A 16024-nucleotide genomic window follows, 5' to 3' on the forward strand; every position below is an offset into this window, starting at 1 on the left:
AAGCCAGGCCTAATCCCCCTTCCCCTTGGAGCAGTAGGCAGTGGGCCTCAGCCTTCAGGAAGGTGCTGGGCTCCTGTTCCAATTCTTTGCTCTGTTTTTCTCCTGGGTTCTCCGGAGATGTTGGCAGGCAAGCCCTTTGAGTGTTCCCAGGCCCAGGTGCAAAGGTCACTCCTGCCAGTCCCATCACCAGCCTCTGGGGGTCAGAGCTGACACAGAAACAGGCTCCTGGGTCTCAGGAAACTCCCTGACCCAGGGAGAAGGTAGCTCCCAACTCAGACCTCTGGCCTGGCCCTCCAGCCTGAAGCCTGACTTGTGATAGTCCCCATGTGACAGCAGTTTTGGGGGCAGGCCAGGAGGCTGCCTGAGTAGGGAAAGGGGTTCCAGGAAGAAAGGTGAGAGGAGGCAGACGGGGTTGGACGAGTGGAGAAGGAAAAGACCTGAGGATGGGCAGGCCCAGGTTCTAGTGGCCGGCACACCCCAGGGATCAACTTGGTGAGATACGGAGTTGGGGAAGGATGTCTATTTGACAGGGGTGGCTCCAAAGCTCCCAGGGGGCACTCAGTCTCACTATTGTCTGACTAGGACAGGAGGGCAATGCTGCCTGTGGAGAGTTCTCTGGACTCCAGGGGAGAAACCCAGCCTTCGGGCGCCTGCACTTGAGTTGACAACCCTGATTCTTCCCCGGGACTGGGGGGACATCTTCCAGGCCAGGTGGGAGAGGCTAGCCTGGCCCGGGCCAGGCAGAGCTGGGGGCAGCTGGCAGGATGCCCAGGCAGTGCCCACAGAGCAGGTCAGGGTGCCAGAGGAGAGAGGGAATGAGCTCGGGCGGCAGTAGGAGCCACTGTGGCCGCCCAGCGGCACACCCCATTTCACGCTCCCTGGGCGGTGGCAGGGCCCCACGGCTATCAGCTTTCAGGGGTGGGAAGGATCAGGAATGAGGAGGGGTCTGCCCCACCCATGGCTTCCTACTCCCTCAGGGCTCTGTGGACTCGGGAGTGAGGTGCCACACACCTCTGGGAACACCCTCTGGGGAGAGGAGCCTGGGCACCGTCCCTCTGTAGAGTGTTCAGTGCCTGACTGGACACTGCACCTCAGCCCTTCCTGGGCCTGGTAGAGAGGCCTCCTGTGTTCCTCCCCAGTGCACCAGGCCCCTGTCTCCCTCCATATGGGCCCCACTTAGTCCATGAGGCAGATGGGGGATTAGGCCAGGCCCAGCCCAGAAAATAAAGCAGGGAAGGGCCCTCCAGCTCTGTGCAGTACATTCATGAGCTCTGACTCCCACTCAGCCCTCCTCAAGGAAGTGGATAGGGAGAGCCAGGCAGGAGGAGGCCGTTGAAGACATGGCTGCTCTTGCTCCTTCCCTTTGGTGGTCTCCTCTCCAGAGCTTTTCCTCTCTTACGCCCACCTTACTTGTATCTTAGAGCACCCAGAGCCCAGAGCAGTTGGACGAGGTTGTAGACAGAAACTTCTGAGTGGACCCTTGTACTCCTGGAAGAACCAGATAGGATCTCTAAAGGGCAGTTAGAGCTGGGCTGGTCCCTGTGCTGATTCCCAGACTCCCACTGACCAGCACTTTTGCCTGCTGCCAGGAAGTTGGTGAGGGGGAGGCGGGTGCAGGGGTGACTCAGCGATGACAGGAGCCCAAGGGACAAAGGTCATGGGTGGAGAATTGAGAGACACTGTTTACAGCAGCCCGCCTCCTCCAGGAGGTCTTCCAGTGTTAAGCTAACGCTGTGGTCCAAGTCCTCTCTGACCCACCCTTCTCCCCTTTCCTGTTTCTTAGTAATTTTGTCCTTGCATTGACAACTTGTGTGTCCCATCTGCCTACCCTGTTAGCCTCTGAGCTCCTCTGTGGAGAGGGCACAGAGGGCCCGTGATTTAACTGGGGCCCCACAATGCCTGTGATGATCAGCACTTCCTACTTTCAAAAACCATTTTATGGGGCCCCTGGCTGTCTCCGTCTGTGGAGCACCCAACTCTTGATCTCGGGTCATGAGCTCAAGCCCCACGTTGAGGGGTAAAGATTACTTAAAAAAAAAAAAAAAAAGAACTTTTTTTTTTTTTTTTTTTTTTTAAGGAACCATTCATTTTACATCTATTTTAGTTGAGTGAGTATGTGGGAAAGTGCTGAGAACAGTACTTGGCACACCGTAAGTGCCATGTAAGTGTTTAGTTTATGGTTGGTATTTTCTGCTCTTACTGTCACATTGGTGAGACAGGGCAGATTTTACTGATAAAAAAAAAAAAAAAAAGTGGGGCTACAAACACGCTGGCCTCCTGCTCAGTGTGGAATCTTCCTGACTAGCAGGGTGGGCATGGGCGCGTACTGACCCCAGGAGAGTCGACGAGGCCAACGCTTGCCTGGACTGAGAGTGGGCAGGGTCTTTGGGCACAGACTGTGAGAAAGGAGCTTTGGAACCCAAGGGCTTCTCCAGCCGGGTCTCCTGGGGCCGGTGGGGGTGGGGTGGGAGCTGGGAAGGAAGGGGCTGGATCAGCCCAACGCTCCGCGGACCTCCAGACCTGCCCCCACAAGGCTCTGCGGGACGGGGGGTGGGAGTGGAGGCTCCAGCTGGACTCTAGGGAGTTAGCGAGCGGCCACGGGGATTACTGAGGCTGAAAAGAACATTTGCCTAGGAAGGGAAAACGGGAAGTGAGAGGCCGAGGATAACGCTCTATTAGTCCCCCGAGGCCCGCTGCGGCCCGACGGGGGGGCAGCAGGAGGAGGCGCAGTCTGGGGCGTCCCGACAGGTCCCCCACCCAGCCTCACCCCTTCTCCCGGAGCACAGCTGCGGCCGGCGCCCCGCCCCCTCGGCCTCCGCCGCCTGCCATTGGCTGGCGTCGGGCCCCGCCCCGCAGAGGCGGCCAACCATTGGCTTGGGTCTCTGCTGTTTGTGCGCCTGCGGGGGCGGGGGCCGCGCGTCATTCCCTGGAACCGGCGAACTTCCTCTCGGCTTGTCTGGGTCGCCCTGTCTGCCGGCCGCTGGCCCCGGGCTCGCCCGCTGGCCCCAGCCCTCTCCTCTCCTCTCTCCCTCTCTCTCTCAGCAGCTGTCTCTCTCGTGCCCGCTGGCCTCTCCTTCCCGCAGCCGCCTCCTTCTCCGCCTGCTTGGGTGGCCGCCATGGGCCGGAAGCGGCTCATCACTGACTCCTACCCCGTAGTGAAGAGGGGGGAGGGCCCCGCTGGGCACAGCAAGGGGGAGCTGGCACCGGAGCTAGGTCTCTTCCGCGTGCGGGGGGCGGGAGCACTGGACACCAGCGAGGGGCTTGCGAGGACGCGGGCGGACGGGGGTGCTGCGAGGGGAAGTGAAACATGTCCTCTACTTCCTACTGCAGGCCTGGCAGTGGCCGGCAGAGGCAAAGGGCTGGTGAGGGCCGGGGAGCAGTGGGGCAGCTGCGAGGCCGGGGGCAGGCCTGAGGAGCCGCGTGTCATTGCAGGGGAAGAGCCCCAGCCCCTGAGCGTGGATGAAGCAGAGCTGGAGCTGCTGAGGCAGTTTGATCTCGCCTGGCAGTATGGGCCCTGCACAGGTGAGAACCCTCTCAGGCCCCAGGAACACATCCTGGAGACAGTCCTGTCACCTGCAGGTCCCTGAAGCAACCCACGCCCCTGCCTGACCCTCTCGGGCACTGTCTCCCGAGACTAGGGGGTGTGGAGGCCCTGACACACCCCTCCATACACATTCTCCAGCCTGAACTCCTCCCCACCCCCCATGAGGTGCCAGTGTCGTCTTCTCACCCCGGCAGGGATCACACGGTTGCAGCGCTGGCATCGGGCGGAGCAGATGGGCTTGGAGCCTCCCCCAGAAGTGCGTCAGGTGCTACAGACCCACCCTGGAGATCCCCGCTTCCAGTGCAGGTCAGAGACAGGCCAGGAGGGCTTTCAGGGGAGCCAGGGGTTTCATCAGGCACCACCAGCCTGCTGGCCCGCAGGGTGGGGACTGCCCTGACCTGAGGAAGAAATGAATGTGGGCTTTGGGGCTTTGCTGAACAGGCAAGAAGGTGATCTCCAAGGTGCTTGGCTCAGGAAAGCAGAACATTGCTTTAATAATCCTTATCTCTGAGCTAATGGTGGGGTAAGAGTGCACCCAGGACCCAAGGGACTATCTATTTAGTACAGAGGGGTTGGCCAGGGACAATAAGCCATGGCCAAGAATTGGGGCTGGTGAAATCAGATCAAGGACTTAATTGTCTCTCTCTGGTTTCTCTGCCCCCACCCCTTCCTTTGCACAGCCTCTGGCATCTCTATCCCCTGTGAGGTACCACTTAAGACTTCCTGCCCACTATCCCAGGACCTCAAGACACAAGTGAGAGCCAGTTGCTGCCCCCTTGGCTCAGTTCTGCCGTGAAGAACCTTTAGCAGGAAAAGAATCTTATAGAGAAAAGAGGCTGAATCTGGAGGTCTCTGAGGCTCAGCCCTCCATCTAACCAGCAGGCTCCTGGAGCTCCCTCTGAGAGCCAACACAGCTGAAGCTTATACTTCCTACATGGAAAGTTGTCTCTGAGGATAAAGACTTGGCCATGACCCTCGGATGCCTGCTACACACCTCTTCAACCATAAAAACTGTGGTCCTGGGAACAGTGTGGCAAATAAGCACAGCCTTGGACACAGCTAGACTCAGGCAGATGTCTAAGAGGCAAAGATGCACTCCCTACTCAAAGCTGGGAATCTAAGGGCAGAACTGGCAAGGGGTTCCTAATGCTTATCAATAAAGAACACTGAGTCTGGAAGCCTAACCTCCAGTCCCTTAATGTGGCCCTGAGTGGGCTGCCAGCAACCAGCAAGCCGAAGCTGACAGGTGGGAGAGAACCAGAACTATGCTTTCCCTTTGCTGCCCAGGCCTAGACCTTGGCCAGAAGAAAGACACCTTAAAAGACCATGGGACAAGTCCACATTAGAGCTGATCAGCCTCTGGCGCCCCCTGGTGGTGGACAGGGAAACAACTCTAGTCACCTTCGAAGACCAGCCAGAGAAAACGGACCTGACCGGCTACCTAGCCTGCCCAGTGTGGCCCACCTCACAAAAATGGGTCCTTTGTCAGAGGAGAATCCATAGGGTTCACACCTCATAAGGTCCAAACCTACACATTCCCGCCAAGCACCTCTGCTTCCCACACTGGGGCCACCTGGATCCAAAGCAGGGTTGAGGAGGTTCTCAACCTGCAGGTCCTGCTCAGAGATGGCCATCATCTGGTGGGCTTTGGTGGGGGAACTGGGTAGAGCAGAAACAATGTTTAGGGGCCCCTGGGATGGTATCATATGGAGAATGGAGTCCGTGTTCCTCACTCTGTGTTTATCTTTACTGGCTGTCCAGCTCTGCATCCTGGGCAGAGACAGCACTGCTATTAACTCCTTGGGGACAGGCCTATAGAGCAGCCAAGTGGCCTCTCTAGCCCCCACTGTACTCGCCACTACCCGTGCCTCAAGGATCTTAAATGAATCATCTCTAACGTTCCTAAAGGGCTGTTAAGGTAGATTTTATAGAGAAGGAGCCTGAAGCTCAGAAAAGCTGTGTGGGGTTGCTCGGCAGTACTGGCAGGCTGGTGGTGGTGCAGAGATGAGAGGCCATGTGCACCAGGCTCTTCATGTCTACAGCCATGCCCCTGCCCATCTGCTGGGTACTTGCTGTATGCCGGGCTCTAGAGGTCCTCCTGGGTGTTGTTAGTGGTGAGGAGACAAAAGAAGACATACAGGTAAATATTACCTGTATGTGGTAATCAGCCATGTGGTGGTCAGTGGTAGGCAAAATTAGGGATAGAGATCAAAGAATGCCGGGGCTGCTTGGAGAGGTTGATCAGGGAAGCTCTCTGACAGGGTGGGATCTCAGCAGAGATCTGAATGAAATATAGGAATGGGACTGGCACCTATGGGAGAGCTCTGGACAGAGGAATACCAAGCATACTTCCTAAGATAGGAGTGTTTACACCCTGGTCCAGGAACAGCGTGCAGGCCAGTGCACCCACGGCAGAGGGAGCAAGAGGAGTATGCTGGGAAATGAGGCCAGAGAGGTAACAGGTCGATCCCACAGGCCTTTCAGGCTGAGATAAGGAATCTGGATTTTAATCGGAGTGAGACAGAAGACATTGGTGAGTTGTAAGCCAATGAATGACATAATCAAGCTTCTGTGTTGAAAACATCACTCTGGCTGTTGGTGGAGAACAGTTCCTGGGGTGAGGGAAAGAAGAGGCAGCAAAACCACTCAGGAGGCTTTTGGGGTTGGCCTCGAGAGAGGCGATGGTGATTTGGACCAGGGTTGGGAGATCAGTCGGCTGCGGGTCTGAGAGGTGCCAAGGAGAGAACTCCAAAGGTTTTGGCCTGAGCAGCTGGAAAGCCAAAGCTCCCATGACTAAGGTGGGAAAGACCATGTGAGGGGCAGGGGATGCTGGGGAATCAGGAGTTCACACTTGACACCCAAGCAGAGCTGGGGAGTAGGTGGTGGATACTCAAGCCTAGAATTCTCGCGAGCTCGGAATTTGAGAATGTAAACATCGGCATTTTTTGATGATGTTTAGAGCCCAGAATGTGACTGAGGTTACCTGAGGGGTCCAAGGATGAGCCTACACTTTCTATGCTTAGAGGAGAGGGAGAAGGCGACGGAGAAGGAAGGTGGTGGGGCTGGAGGAAAATCTGGAGGCATGGGCCTGGGAGGCCTGGGCAGGAGGTACTCCAGGGTCTCAGATGCTTTGGAGAGGCTTGTAAAATGAAGCCTGAGGGCAGAATGCTGGACTTGGCAATGCAGAGGTCACTGGGGACAAGAAGTTTCCATGAGTGCCAGTATAAGAGTGTGCCAGAGGGGGTAGCCCCAGTGGCGCAGCGGTTTGGTGCCGCCTGCAGCCCAGGGTGTGATCCTGGAGACCCAGGATCGAGTCCCATGTCGGGCTCCCTGCATGCAGCCTGCTTCTCCCTCTACCTGTGTCTGTGTCTCCGCCTCTGTGTGTGTGTGTGAGTGTCTCATGAATAAATAAATAAAATCTTTTAAAAAAAAGAGTTTGTCCCTTAACTGACTGGGTCACCCAGGCGCCCCTCAAGGGAGGGGTTTTGATGTGTCATTTTGTCTTTTGTTTTGGATAGAGTGACACTACAGCATGATCACACAGTGAGAGAGTGAGCCAACAGGGAGGGGACCGTTGCCACAGGAGACAAAGGTGGGTGTTATGAGTGAGGCCTTTGTGAGAGAGACAAGGGCTGGGCCCAGGGCCCAGGGAGAGGGTGGCCTCAGGTAGGAGCATCCAGCGTGACAGGAAGGGAGGCCAAGGATGTGGGAGTAGATGCGGGTGGGAAGGTATGGTATCAGTGGGAACATTTGAGAATCTGTTTGCTGAGAGCCTCGTGCAGCTGGGAGGGGTCTGATGTTTACTAAGGGCCCTCCATGCCATCTGCTGGGCTGCTGTTTGACCAGAGTGACTCAGAGCACTGTCATTAGGTAAGTATTCAGCCATGGTTCACAGATAAGGAAACTGAGGCTGAGACTTGCTCAGTCAGGAAACCCTAGGGCAGGACTCTCAGCCAGGGTTGCCTTCCCTACTGCATCGCCCTGCACCTGCACCACCATCCCCAGCCCCAGGTGGCTCAGGGTGCTGCTAAACAGAGATCTAACTGCAGGGAAAGTTAAAAACAAACCAATGTAATACACAGGCTATGTTGGGGCAACTAGGTGTGGTATGGATACTGAGTCCTCAGGAAGGAGAGGGCAGCACGTGTTAGAGAGACCCTGACTGTGGGGACCCTGAGCACAGGACAACTGCCTCCCACTGCCATGGTTCTCCCTGATTTCAGGACCTCACCCCTTCCACTCACCACACCCTTCCTCCTCAGACCCTCCCGCTGCAGAATGAGTGCAGACCCCCCCCCCCCCAGGGCAGCTGGAGGCTGACCCAAGACACCTCTACCCTAAATACTCTTACTACTTGTATCTTTTATCTTCAGCATCTCTGGCCAGTTTTGTATTCTGCTCTGTGATATGTCTGAGTAGTTGCCACAACATTAAAAATGGATGAACTTACTTACCAAGTAAAATGACCCCTCCAGAGTTGATCTACCCCCATGCACCCACCACCACCCAGCCAGCTGGAGTAGCACTGCAGGAAGTGGCAAACAAGTGTTTATCAGAAGCAAAATGGGAGGTCAGTGGCCCATGAAGGGCGAGTACGATCAGGTGGGCAGAGAAGAGTGTTCTAGATTGAGGGACTGGGCTGAGCAAAGATAATGAGGAGAGACAGATGTGTGCGCCCAGGGGAGAGGTGTGCAGCTGCAGCACTTGCTTTATGAAAATCAGGGCAATGAAAAGCTAGCGTTGCAGTGCTCACTACATATCCAGCAGTGTTCTAATTGCCTTCTCTCCTCACAGCAGTCCTAGAAATGATGATACACTTTGTATAAAGAGATTTTAAAGAGGAGATTCAGGCATAGCGAGGTTGAATACCTGCCCAGGGTCACACAGCACGTAAGTGCCAGAATAGAATCTGATGCCTGTGGGCATGTCATGTGAGATAAAGCCGGTAAGAGGGGCTGGGACTAAACATAGGGCCCAGAGTTTGAGGCCAAGGAGTCTGGACTCATCCATGGTGATGACAGTGCCAGAAGGCTGTTGAGCCGGAGGCAAATAGGATAAAAAGAATCATTCTCGAGAATCTGGCTGGCCAGATAGAAAGAAGGCTACACGAGAATGAACTGCAGGCAGGGAGACCACGGGGGAAGCTATTAAATATTCAGGACATGTGGCATCTGGATGGCTCAGTCAGTTAAGCATCTGACTTTGGCTCAGGTTGTGATCTCCAGCTCCTGGAATGGAGCCCCACATCGGTGGGAGTCTGCTTGTCCCTCTGCCCCTCCCTCCACTCCTACTTGCTCTCTCTCATAAATGAATAAATAAAATCTTTAAAAAAAAATATCCAGGACATGGGCACTGAGGCCTGGATTAGCAGACAGAATGCAAAGGATATTGAGCTACAAGAGATGTTGCAAAGACAAGTGGCAAGGCTTGCATTTGGGACGGGAGGACTGGGGAGGAGGTGTCAAAGATGACTCAAGATGTGAGCTTGGGTGGGTGAGAGAAGGCTGATGCCATGGGCAGAAAAATGGAAACTGGGAGGAAAGGCAAGCTCGATCTCACACGTGTGCAGTTTGAGATGATGACAGGACTCCCAATAGGAAACATCCAGGAAGCAGTGGCAGCCTAGAGGGCGAGACCAGCAGCGAGGTCAGGGAGAGGTGGCATCCAGGGCACAGGGGGATCACCTGCATAGAACCGACACTTGAGCCCATGAGCATGGATGAGTTCTCAGGGGGTGAAGAGAAACAGGGAAAGGGCGTGAAGACAGGACCAAAGATGGCACTCGTGAAATCCTCTCTAGAAGGTGGAAGACCAGCAAAGGAGAAGGGAGAGTGGCCGCATGGCAGGAGAGCCAAGGTAGCGCAGAGTCTAGGAGGTTCCTGGGAACTTGGAGAGTGGCTGGTGGCATGCGGCCAGGTATCAAGGGAGAGATCACAAGGAGATGGAAAGGAAGATGGCCTGCCCCAACTGTTCTCACATTTCCTGCGTCCCTCTGTCCCCATTCTGTAGTTCTCTCTGGTATCCCCAGCGGCCACAGTGACTACCAGTGCCACATCCACCAACAAAGGTCACACAATTCCTTCTCTATTTTTTTTTTTTAAGATTTTATTTATTTGACAGAGAGAGAGAACATGAGCAGGCAGGAGAGGGAGAAGCAGTCTCTCTGTTGAGCAGGAAGCCCGACATGGGACTTGATCCCAGGACCCCAGGATCATGACCTGAGCCAAAGGTTGACACTTAACCAACTCAGCCACCCAGGGGCCCCCAATTCCTTCTCTACTGATTCAGGTGTGGCAGCATTTATCTGCCCTCAAACTCAGACAAATGCACTAGTAACGAGAAGGCTTCAGGAGCTAATTTGCCAAGAAACTCAAGTAAACAAGGGAAAGGAACATGTTTCTGAGCTGCTTTAGAAGTAGAGCGAAGCCACAGCAGTGGCAGCTTGAGGTGGATTTGGGTTAACACGACCTCTAGGACTTATGTGATCCTCAACATGACTGCTAGTTTTCTCCGTAGGTAGATCTCCAGTGCATTCACCCGAGTCCTAAACTAGAAAACAACTGTACCGGGGATCCCTGGGTGGCGCAGCGGTTTGGCGCCTGCCTTTGGCCCAGGGCGCGATCCTGGAGACCCGGGATCGGGTCCCACATCGGGCTCCCGGTGCATGGAGCCTGCTTCTCCCTCTGCCTGTGTCTCTGCCTCTCTCTCTCTCTCTCTGTGACTATCATAAATAAATAAAAATTAAAAAAAAAAAAAAAAAGAAAACAACTACCAGTTGTGGCATGTGTGATGGTCAGAACCCAGTGCCAAAGCTCTGAGAGCTTCCCAGGGATGGGGGTGGGGGTAGGGGGCGGGAAAGGACCTGCAAGCAAACTTTAAACATGGCCATGAGATAGGTGTGAACGTGACACTGTGGGGACTCAAGCTTCCCGAAGACAGCACTGTAGCTAAGGATTTTATACGAGTGGGGTGGGCACAAGGTGGGTGAGGGTACCCTTGACTACATGCTGTTTCTCTCTGTGCAGCCTCCCTAGGAAGAGTGAAGGATTTCTCCTCTGCTTTCTGCAGTAATGTTTCTATTTTTATGAGAGCACATTGCTTTGCTACATTTCATTGTCTCCTCTGCTAGACTGTTCCATCCTGGAGGTGTGTGCCTAGCACAGGGTTGGCTACATAGCAGGCACCCAAAGCTGTTAGAACCTTCCCACTTCACTCATACCTCCTGTTTGGTCCTGTCCAGCTTGTGAGAATCACTTATGCGTCAGCTGCGTGAAATCTCCTCCACTTCTGGGGGTTGAGTGGCCTTGATGGCAGGAGCCATCTGTTCCGAGAGCCTTCTCAGCAAGGGACGCATCAGAGCTGTCAACTTCACAAGTGGGCTCCTTTTCACTCCCTTGTTTGAAGCCTCTGGCTTCACTGGGCCAGGCCACAGAGAGCTCATCTAAGGTCCTCTCAGGCACAGAGTAGAGAAGATCATCACATCCAGAGTACACAGGGCCATCCAGCCCTACTCCTCTACACACTCTTGGGAGGATGGCTGCCCAGGACCCTCCCATACAGTCAGTCCCCACAGTGCAGGGGTGTGAACTGGTACAACTCTGAGGATGTCTATTTGGCATTATTTGTCAAAATTACAAACGCACATATCCTTTTCAATCCATAGCTAGAAATTTATCTTACAGACACACTTGTATGTGTATTGTATGTTATTTTATAACAGATAGAAGGTTATTTATTATCTTACCATTTGTAATAGCAAAGACTACAAACAGCCTACATGTCTATCAGTAAGATACCAGTAAAGGAAGTCACAGCATGCGATGGATACAACACTGAAAAAGTTCAAGCAAGCTCTGCATGTACTGGTATGGAATAGAATGAACTCTAAAATATATGGGAAAAAGGTGAGGTGGGGGAAAAAGGATTTATAGAACAGTGTGTATAATATGCTACTATTTGGGTAAAAATGTGTGCATTTACTTATAGTGGGAATAAATATCTCTGAAAGGACACTCAAGAAATTGACACCATGGGATCCCTGGGTGGCGCAGCGGTTTGGCGCCTGCCTTTGGCCCAGGGCGCGATCCTGGAGACCCGGGATCAAATCCCATGTCGGGCTCCAGGTGCATGGAGCCTGCTTCTCCCTCTGCCTGTGTCTCTGCCTCTCTCTCTCTCTCTGTGTGACTATCATAAATAAATAAAAATTAAAAAAAAAAAAGAAATTGACACCATTAGTTGCCTTTGGGAGGAAGTAACTTGGGTTGGAAACAGGGAATGAGGGCATATTTTCTAACAGGGCTTTTGAATTTCCAACTACATGACTATATTACCTATTTAATCAATCAAGAAAAACGGTCTGACCATGTTCATGTTGATGTATTTAACAAGTATTAACAGTACTAGGGACAATTCAAATAGGGTAAAACAGCACTCTGCTGTGTATTGCAATGGCTTTGTGGATGTCTCTGGACTCACAATGCTGCACTCTTTATACTACATTCCACTGGGAGAGACGGTCTTCTACCTGTCTTTGGGGGTGGGGGCGCCGGCAGGAGGAAGGCCCATCTCCTCTTGCCCTAGACCTGTGCTGGGCACTTGGCACTGCCCACACTGGGACAAGAGCCAGCTGTCTTGGCGATGGGTTTCACGATAGTCCAAACACGATGAGTCTAGCAGAAGTCCAACCAGTTTGTTTCTTTACTCATTCGACAAATACGAGGTACCTATTAGTATGAGCAGTATGTGGAATAGGCAGCTTGGGTCTCCAGCCTCAAAGAGTTTCCAGTTCACCCTTAAGCATAGGACAAGATGCCCACCTCTAAATAAGATTAGCAAAAGCTAAAAACCTTAGGCAGTATACTCTGTTGGCAAGGCTGGGGGGAAACATGTAGGAGCATAACATTGGCACAGCCTCCCAGGGAGAGGAATTTGGTAGTGCTAATAAGACGACATAACATTTACCCTCTGACGCAGCAATGCTATTTCTAGGAATTTATCCCGAAGATTCACTTCCACAGACATATAGCAACATATGCACAAGCTTACTCACTGTGGTATTTGTAATAGAACGTTGGAAACTACCTAAATTCCCGTCCATGGAAGCTAATTAAATAAACCCACCAGTGCAATACTGAGTAGCTATTAAAAAGAGAGAGAGATTTCCATTATCTGATACAAAGTGATTTCCAGGATAAATTGCTAAATATGTAGTGTGCTACCTTTGTAGAAGAAAAAAGGGAAAAGAAGATACAAATCTGAAAGAAACATAGAAAGAGTAAAAACTAGAATAAAATGGCTACTTTTGGGAATAGGTAAAAATGTGATGGCAGAGAAGATGGGAGTGAGATTTGTCTAAGTTTTTTATTTATTTATTCATAAGAGACACAGAGAGAGAGAAATAGAGACATAGGCAGAGAGAGAAACAGGCTCCATGCAGGGAGCCCGACGTGGGACTCGATCCGGAACTCCAGGATCACGCCCTGAGCCAAAGGCAGATGCTCAACTGCTGAGCCACCCAGGTGTCCCTAAGTTTTTTTTATACAGTCTCAGCTCCTGAATCATCTGAATATTTTACAAATTAAAAAATACATCAGGAGGGTTTTTTTTTGAATCCTAAAATTGAATACAAATAGTAACAACTGAACCTAACTGTATACCAAATTGATATAATCATACAGAAAAAAAATAATACAAAAATACAAATAAATTTTCAATATGGTTCATGGACTTCCTAAGGACTACCAAAAAAAAAAAAAAAAAGCTTGAATTTTACTTAAAAGTTTTGTTGTTGATAATGGTATTGGTGTAAGAATTCTGTTGCTGTTTTTGTATTAGGGGTAAAAAAATGAATAAATATATAGATGTTGGAAGTCAGAGATTACACTGTGGAAAAAGGAAGATAAAACATGGAAGAAAAGTGAGGAAAAATCCTCAAATGTCATATTTGAATTGGAGATAACAGTACAGAGATTTTTTTTTCTTTTTTTTTATAAGGAAGCTCTATGACCAACATGGGGCTTGAACTCATGACCAGAGGATCAAGAGTTGCATGCTCTACCAACTGAGCCAGTCAGGTGCCACTAGAATTTTTAAATTTTTTCATTTTATTGAAATATAATTTATTGGGATGCCTGGGTCGCTCAATGGTTAGTGTCTATATTTAACAAAAATAAAAATAAAAATGACAAAATAACAAAAGATACCACAGAAAAAGAAAACTACAGATCAATATCACTTAAAAAATTTTTTTTAAAGAAATATAGGGACGCCTGGGTGGCTCAGTGGTTAAGTGTCTGCCTTCAGACCAAGTCATGATCCTGGAGTCCCAGGATCGAGTCCCACATTGGGCTTCCGGCATGGAGCCTGCTTCTCCCTCTGCCTCTGTCTCTGCCCCTCTCTGTCTCTCATGAATAAGTGAAATCTTAAAAAAAAAAAAAAAGAAGTATAATTTATCCATAACAAACTTACAGATTTTTAAAAAAGATTTATTTATTTATTCATGATAGAGAGAGAGAGGGGCAGAGAGGGGCAGAGACACAGGCAGAGGGAGAAGCAGGTTCCATGCCGGGAGCCCGATGTGGGACTCGATCCCGGGACTCGATCCCGGGACTCCAGGATCGCGCCCTGGGCCAAAGGCAGGCGTGAAACAGCTGCGCCACCCAGGGATCCCCCAAAATTACAGATTTTAAGCATATATAGTTTTGGTAAATATATACATTGGTGTAACCATCAACCCAATTAAGATCTAGAACATCCAATCAGTCCAAAAGTTTCCTTGCTCTCCTTTGCCCCTTTTCGCCTTTTTGTTCTCAATAATTGGTAATTTGCATTTTCCCTCCTTTTTTTTCTTAGTCTTGGTAGGGGTTTGTCAATTTTATTGATTTCTTTCCCAAAGAACCAACTTTTTGTTTTGCTTTCTCTGTCCTTTGTGTATTTCCATTTCACTAATTTCTCCTCTCATTATTTCACTTCTTGGGGTTTAACTTGTTCTTTTTTTTTTTTTTTTTTTTTTTTTTTTAGCTTGTTTTATTTTAATCTTTGAGATATAGCATAATACATAAAATTCAGGGGATCTCTGGGTGGCTCAGCGGTTTAGCACCCGCCTTCGGCCCAGGATGTGATCCTGGAGTCCGGGGATCAAGTCCCACATCAGGCTCCCTGCATGGAGCCTGCTTCTCCCTCTGCCTGTGTCTCTGCCTCTCTCTCTCTCTCTCATGAATAAATAAAATCTTTAAAAAAATACATAAAATTCATCATTTAAAAGTATACAAATCAGGGGATCCCCGGGTGGCGCAGCGGTTTGGCGCCTGCCTTTGGCCCGGGGCGCGATCCTGGAGGCCTGGGATCGAATCCCACGTCGGGCTCCCTGCATGGAGCCTGCTTCTCCCTCTGCCTATGTCTCTGCCTCTCTGTCTCTCTCTGTGTAACTATCATGAATAAATAAATAAAATCTTAAAAAAAAAAAAAGTATACAAATCAGGGTGGTGGGGCACCTGACTGGCTCAGCTGATAGAGCATGCAACTCTTGATCTCGGGCTCATGAGTTCAAGCCCTATGTTAGGTGTAGAGATTACTTAAAAAATAAAGTAAAAGGGTACAAATCAGTGGGTTTTGGTATATTCATTACATTGTACAACCATTGTCACTAATTCCAGAACATTTCCATCACTCTGGGAAGAAGCCTTTTTTACCAGTTGGCCCAATCCCCCCTGCCAATCACTATTCTACTTTCTATCTCTCTGGATCTGCCTATTCTGAACATTTCAAACAAGTGGAATCACATAACATGTGGTCTTTTGTATCCAGCTTCTTTCACTTAGCATAAGGTTTCAAGGTTCACCCATGTTGTTACATGTAACTACTTCATTCCACTTTGGGCTAAATAGTATCCCTTTGTGTGTATAGACTGTTTATCCATCAGCGGGTGGACATTCAGGTTGTTTCAACTTTTTGGCAATATGACTAATACTTTTACAAATATTTGTGTACCAGTTTTGTATGAATATATGTTTTCAGTTCTCTTGGGTATTATATGTTTAGGAGTAGAATTACTGGGTCATATGGTAAAAATGTTTAACTTTCTGAAAAACTGCCAACCTTTTTCTAATCTTTTAGGGCAGAATCATAGAATATTGATGTTAAATGTCTCTTTTTCTTGATATAGGCATTTAAAGTTATCAGTTTTCCTCTAAGCACATCTTCAGCTGTACTACACAAATTTTCTGTGCTTTCATTTTTGTTCAGTTTGAAGTATTTTTCCTTTTTTTGAAAGATTTATTTTTATTTTTTAAAAGATTTTATTTATTTATTAATGAGAAACAGAGAGAGAGAGAGAGAGAGAGAGAGGCAGAGACACAGGCAGAGACACAGGCAGAGGGAGAAGCAGGCTCCATGCAAGAAGCTCAATGCGGGACTCAATCCCAGATCCAGGGATCATGCTCTGAGCTGGAGGCAGATGCCCAACCGTTGAGTCCCATCTTT

General features: G+C 50.2%; 1 protein-coding gene and 1 long non-coding RNA gene across 3 annotated transcripts; both read left to right on the forward strand.

Annotated features, from left to right (window-relative positions):
- The first annotated feature begins 2887 nt into the window (after positions 1 to 2887).
- On the forward strand, positions 2888 to 4722 carry POLD4 (DNA polymerase delta 4, accessory subunit). Of its 2 annotated transcripts, XM_025446123.3 has the most exons (4): positions 2896 to 3213; positions 3433 to 3522; positions 3739 to 3850; positions 4225 to 4722. In XM_025446123.3, exons 1-4 carry the CDS (start codon positions 3117 to 3119, stop codon positions 4247 to 4249), a joined length of 324 nt encoding a protein of 107 aa, XP_025301908.1. In that variant the 5' UTR covers positions 2896 to 3116; the 3' UTR covers positions 4250 to 4722. The 2 variants fall into 2 exon arrangements, with proteins under 2 accessions (XP_035557487.1, XP_025301908.1); XM_035701594.2 differs by having other exon boundaries at positions 2888 to 3522.
- Positions 4723 to 7175: 2453 nt separating this feature from the next.
- On the forward strand, positions 7176 to 11752 carry LOC112659481 (uncharacterized). Its single transcript, XR_003136348.3, has 3 exons — positions 7176 to 7414; positions 11301 to 11409; positions 11531 to 11752. It is a non-coding gene; the product is annotated as an uncharacterized LOC112659481 (long non-coding RNA).
- Positions 11753 to 16024: the final 4272 nt, after the last annotated feature.

Source organism: Canis lupus, chromosome 18 (genome assembly GCF_003254725.2).
Source record: "Canis lupus dingo isolate Sandy chromosome 18, ASM325472v2, whole genome shotgun sequence".
Classification (NCBI taxonomy): domain Eukaryota; kingdom Metazoa; phylum Chordata; class Mammalia; order Carnivora; family Canidae; genus Canis; species Canis lupus.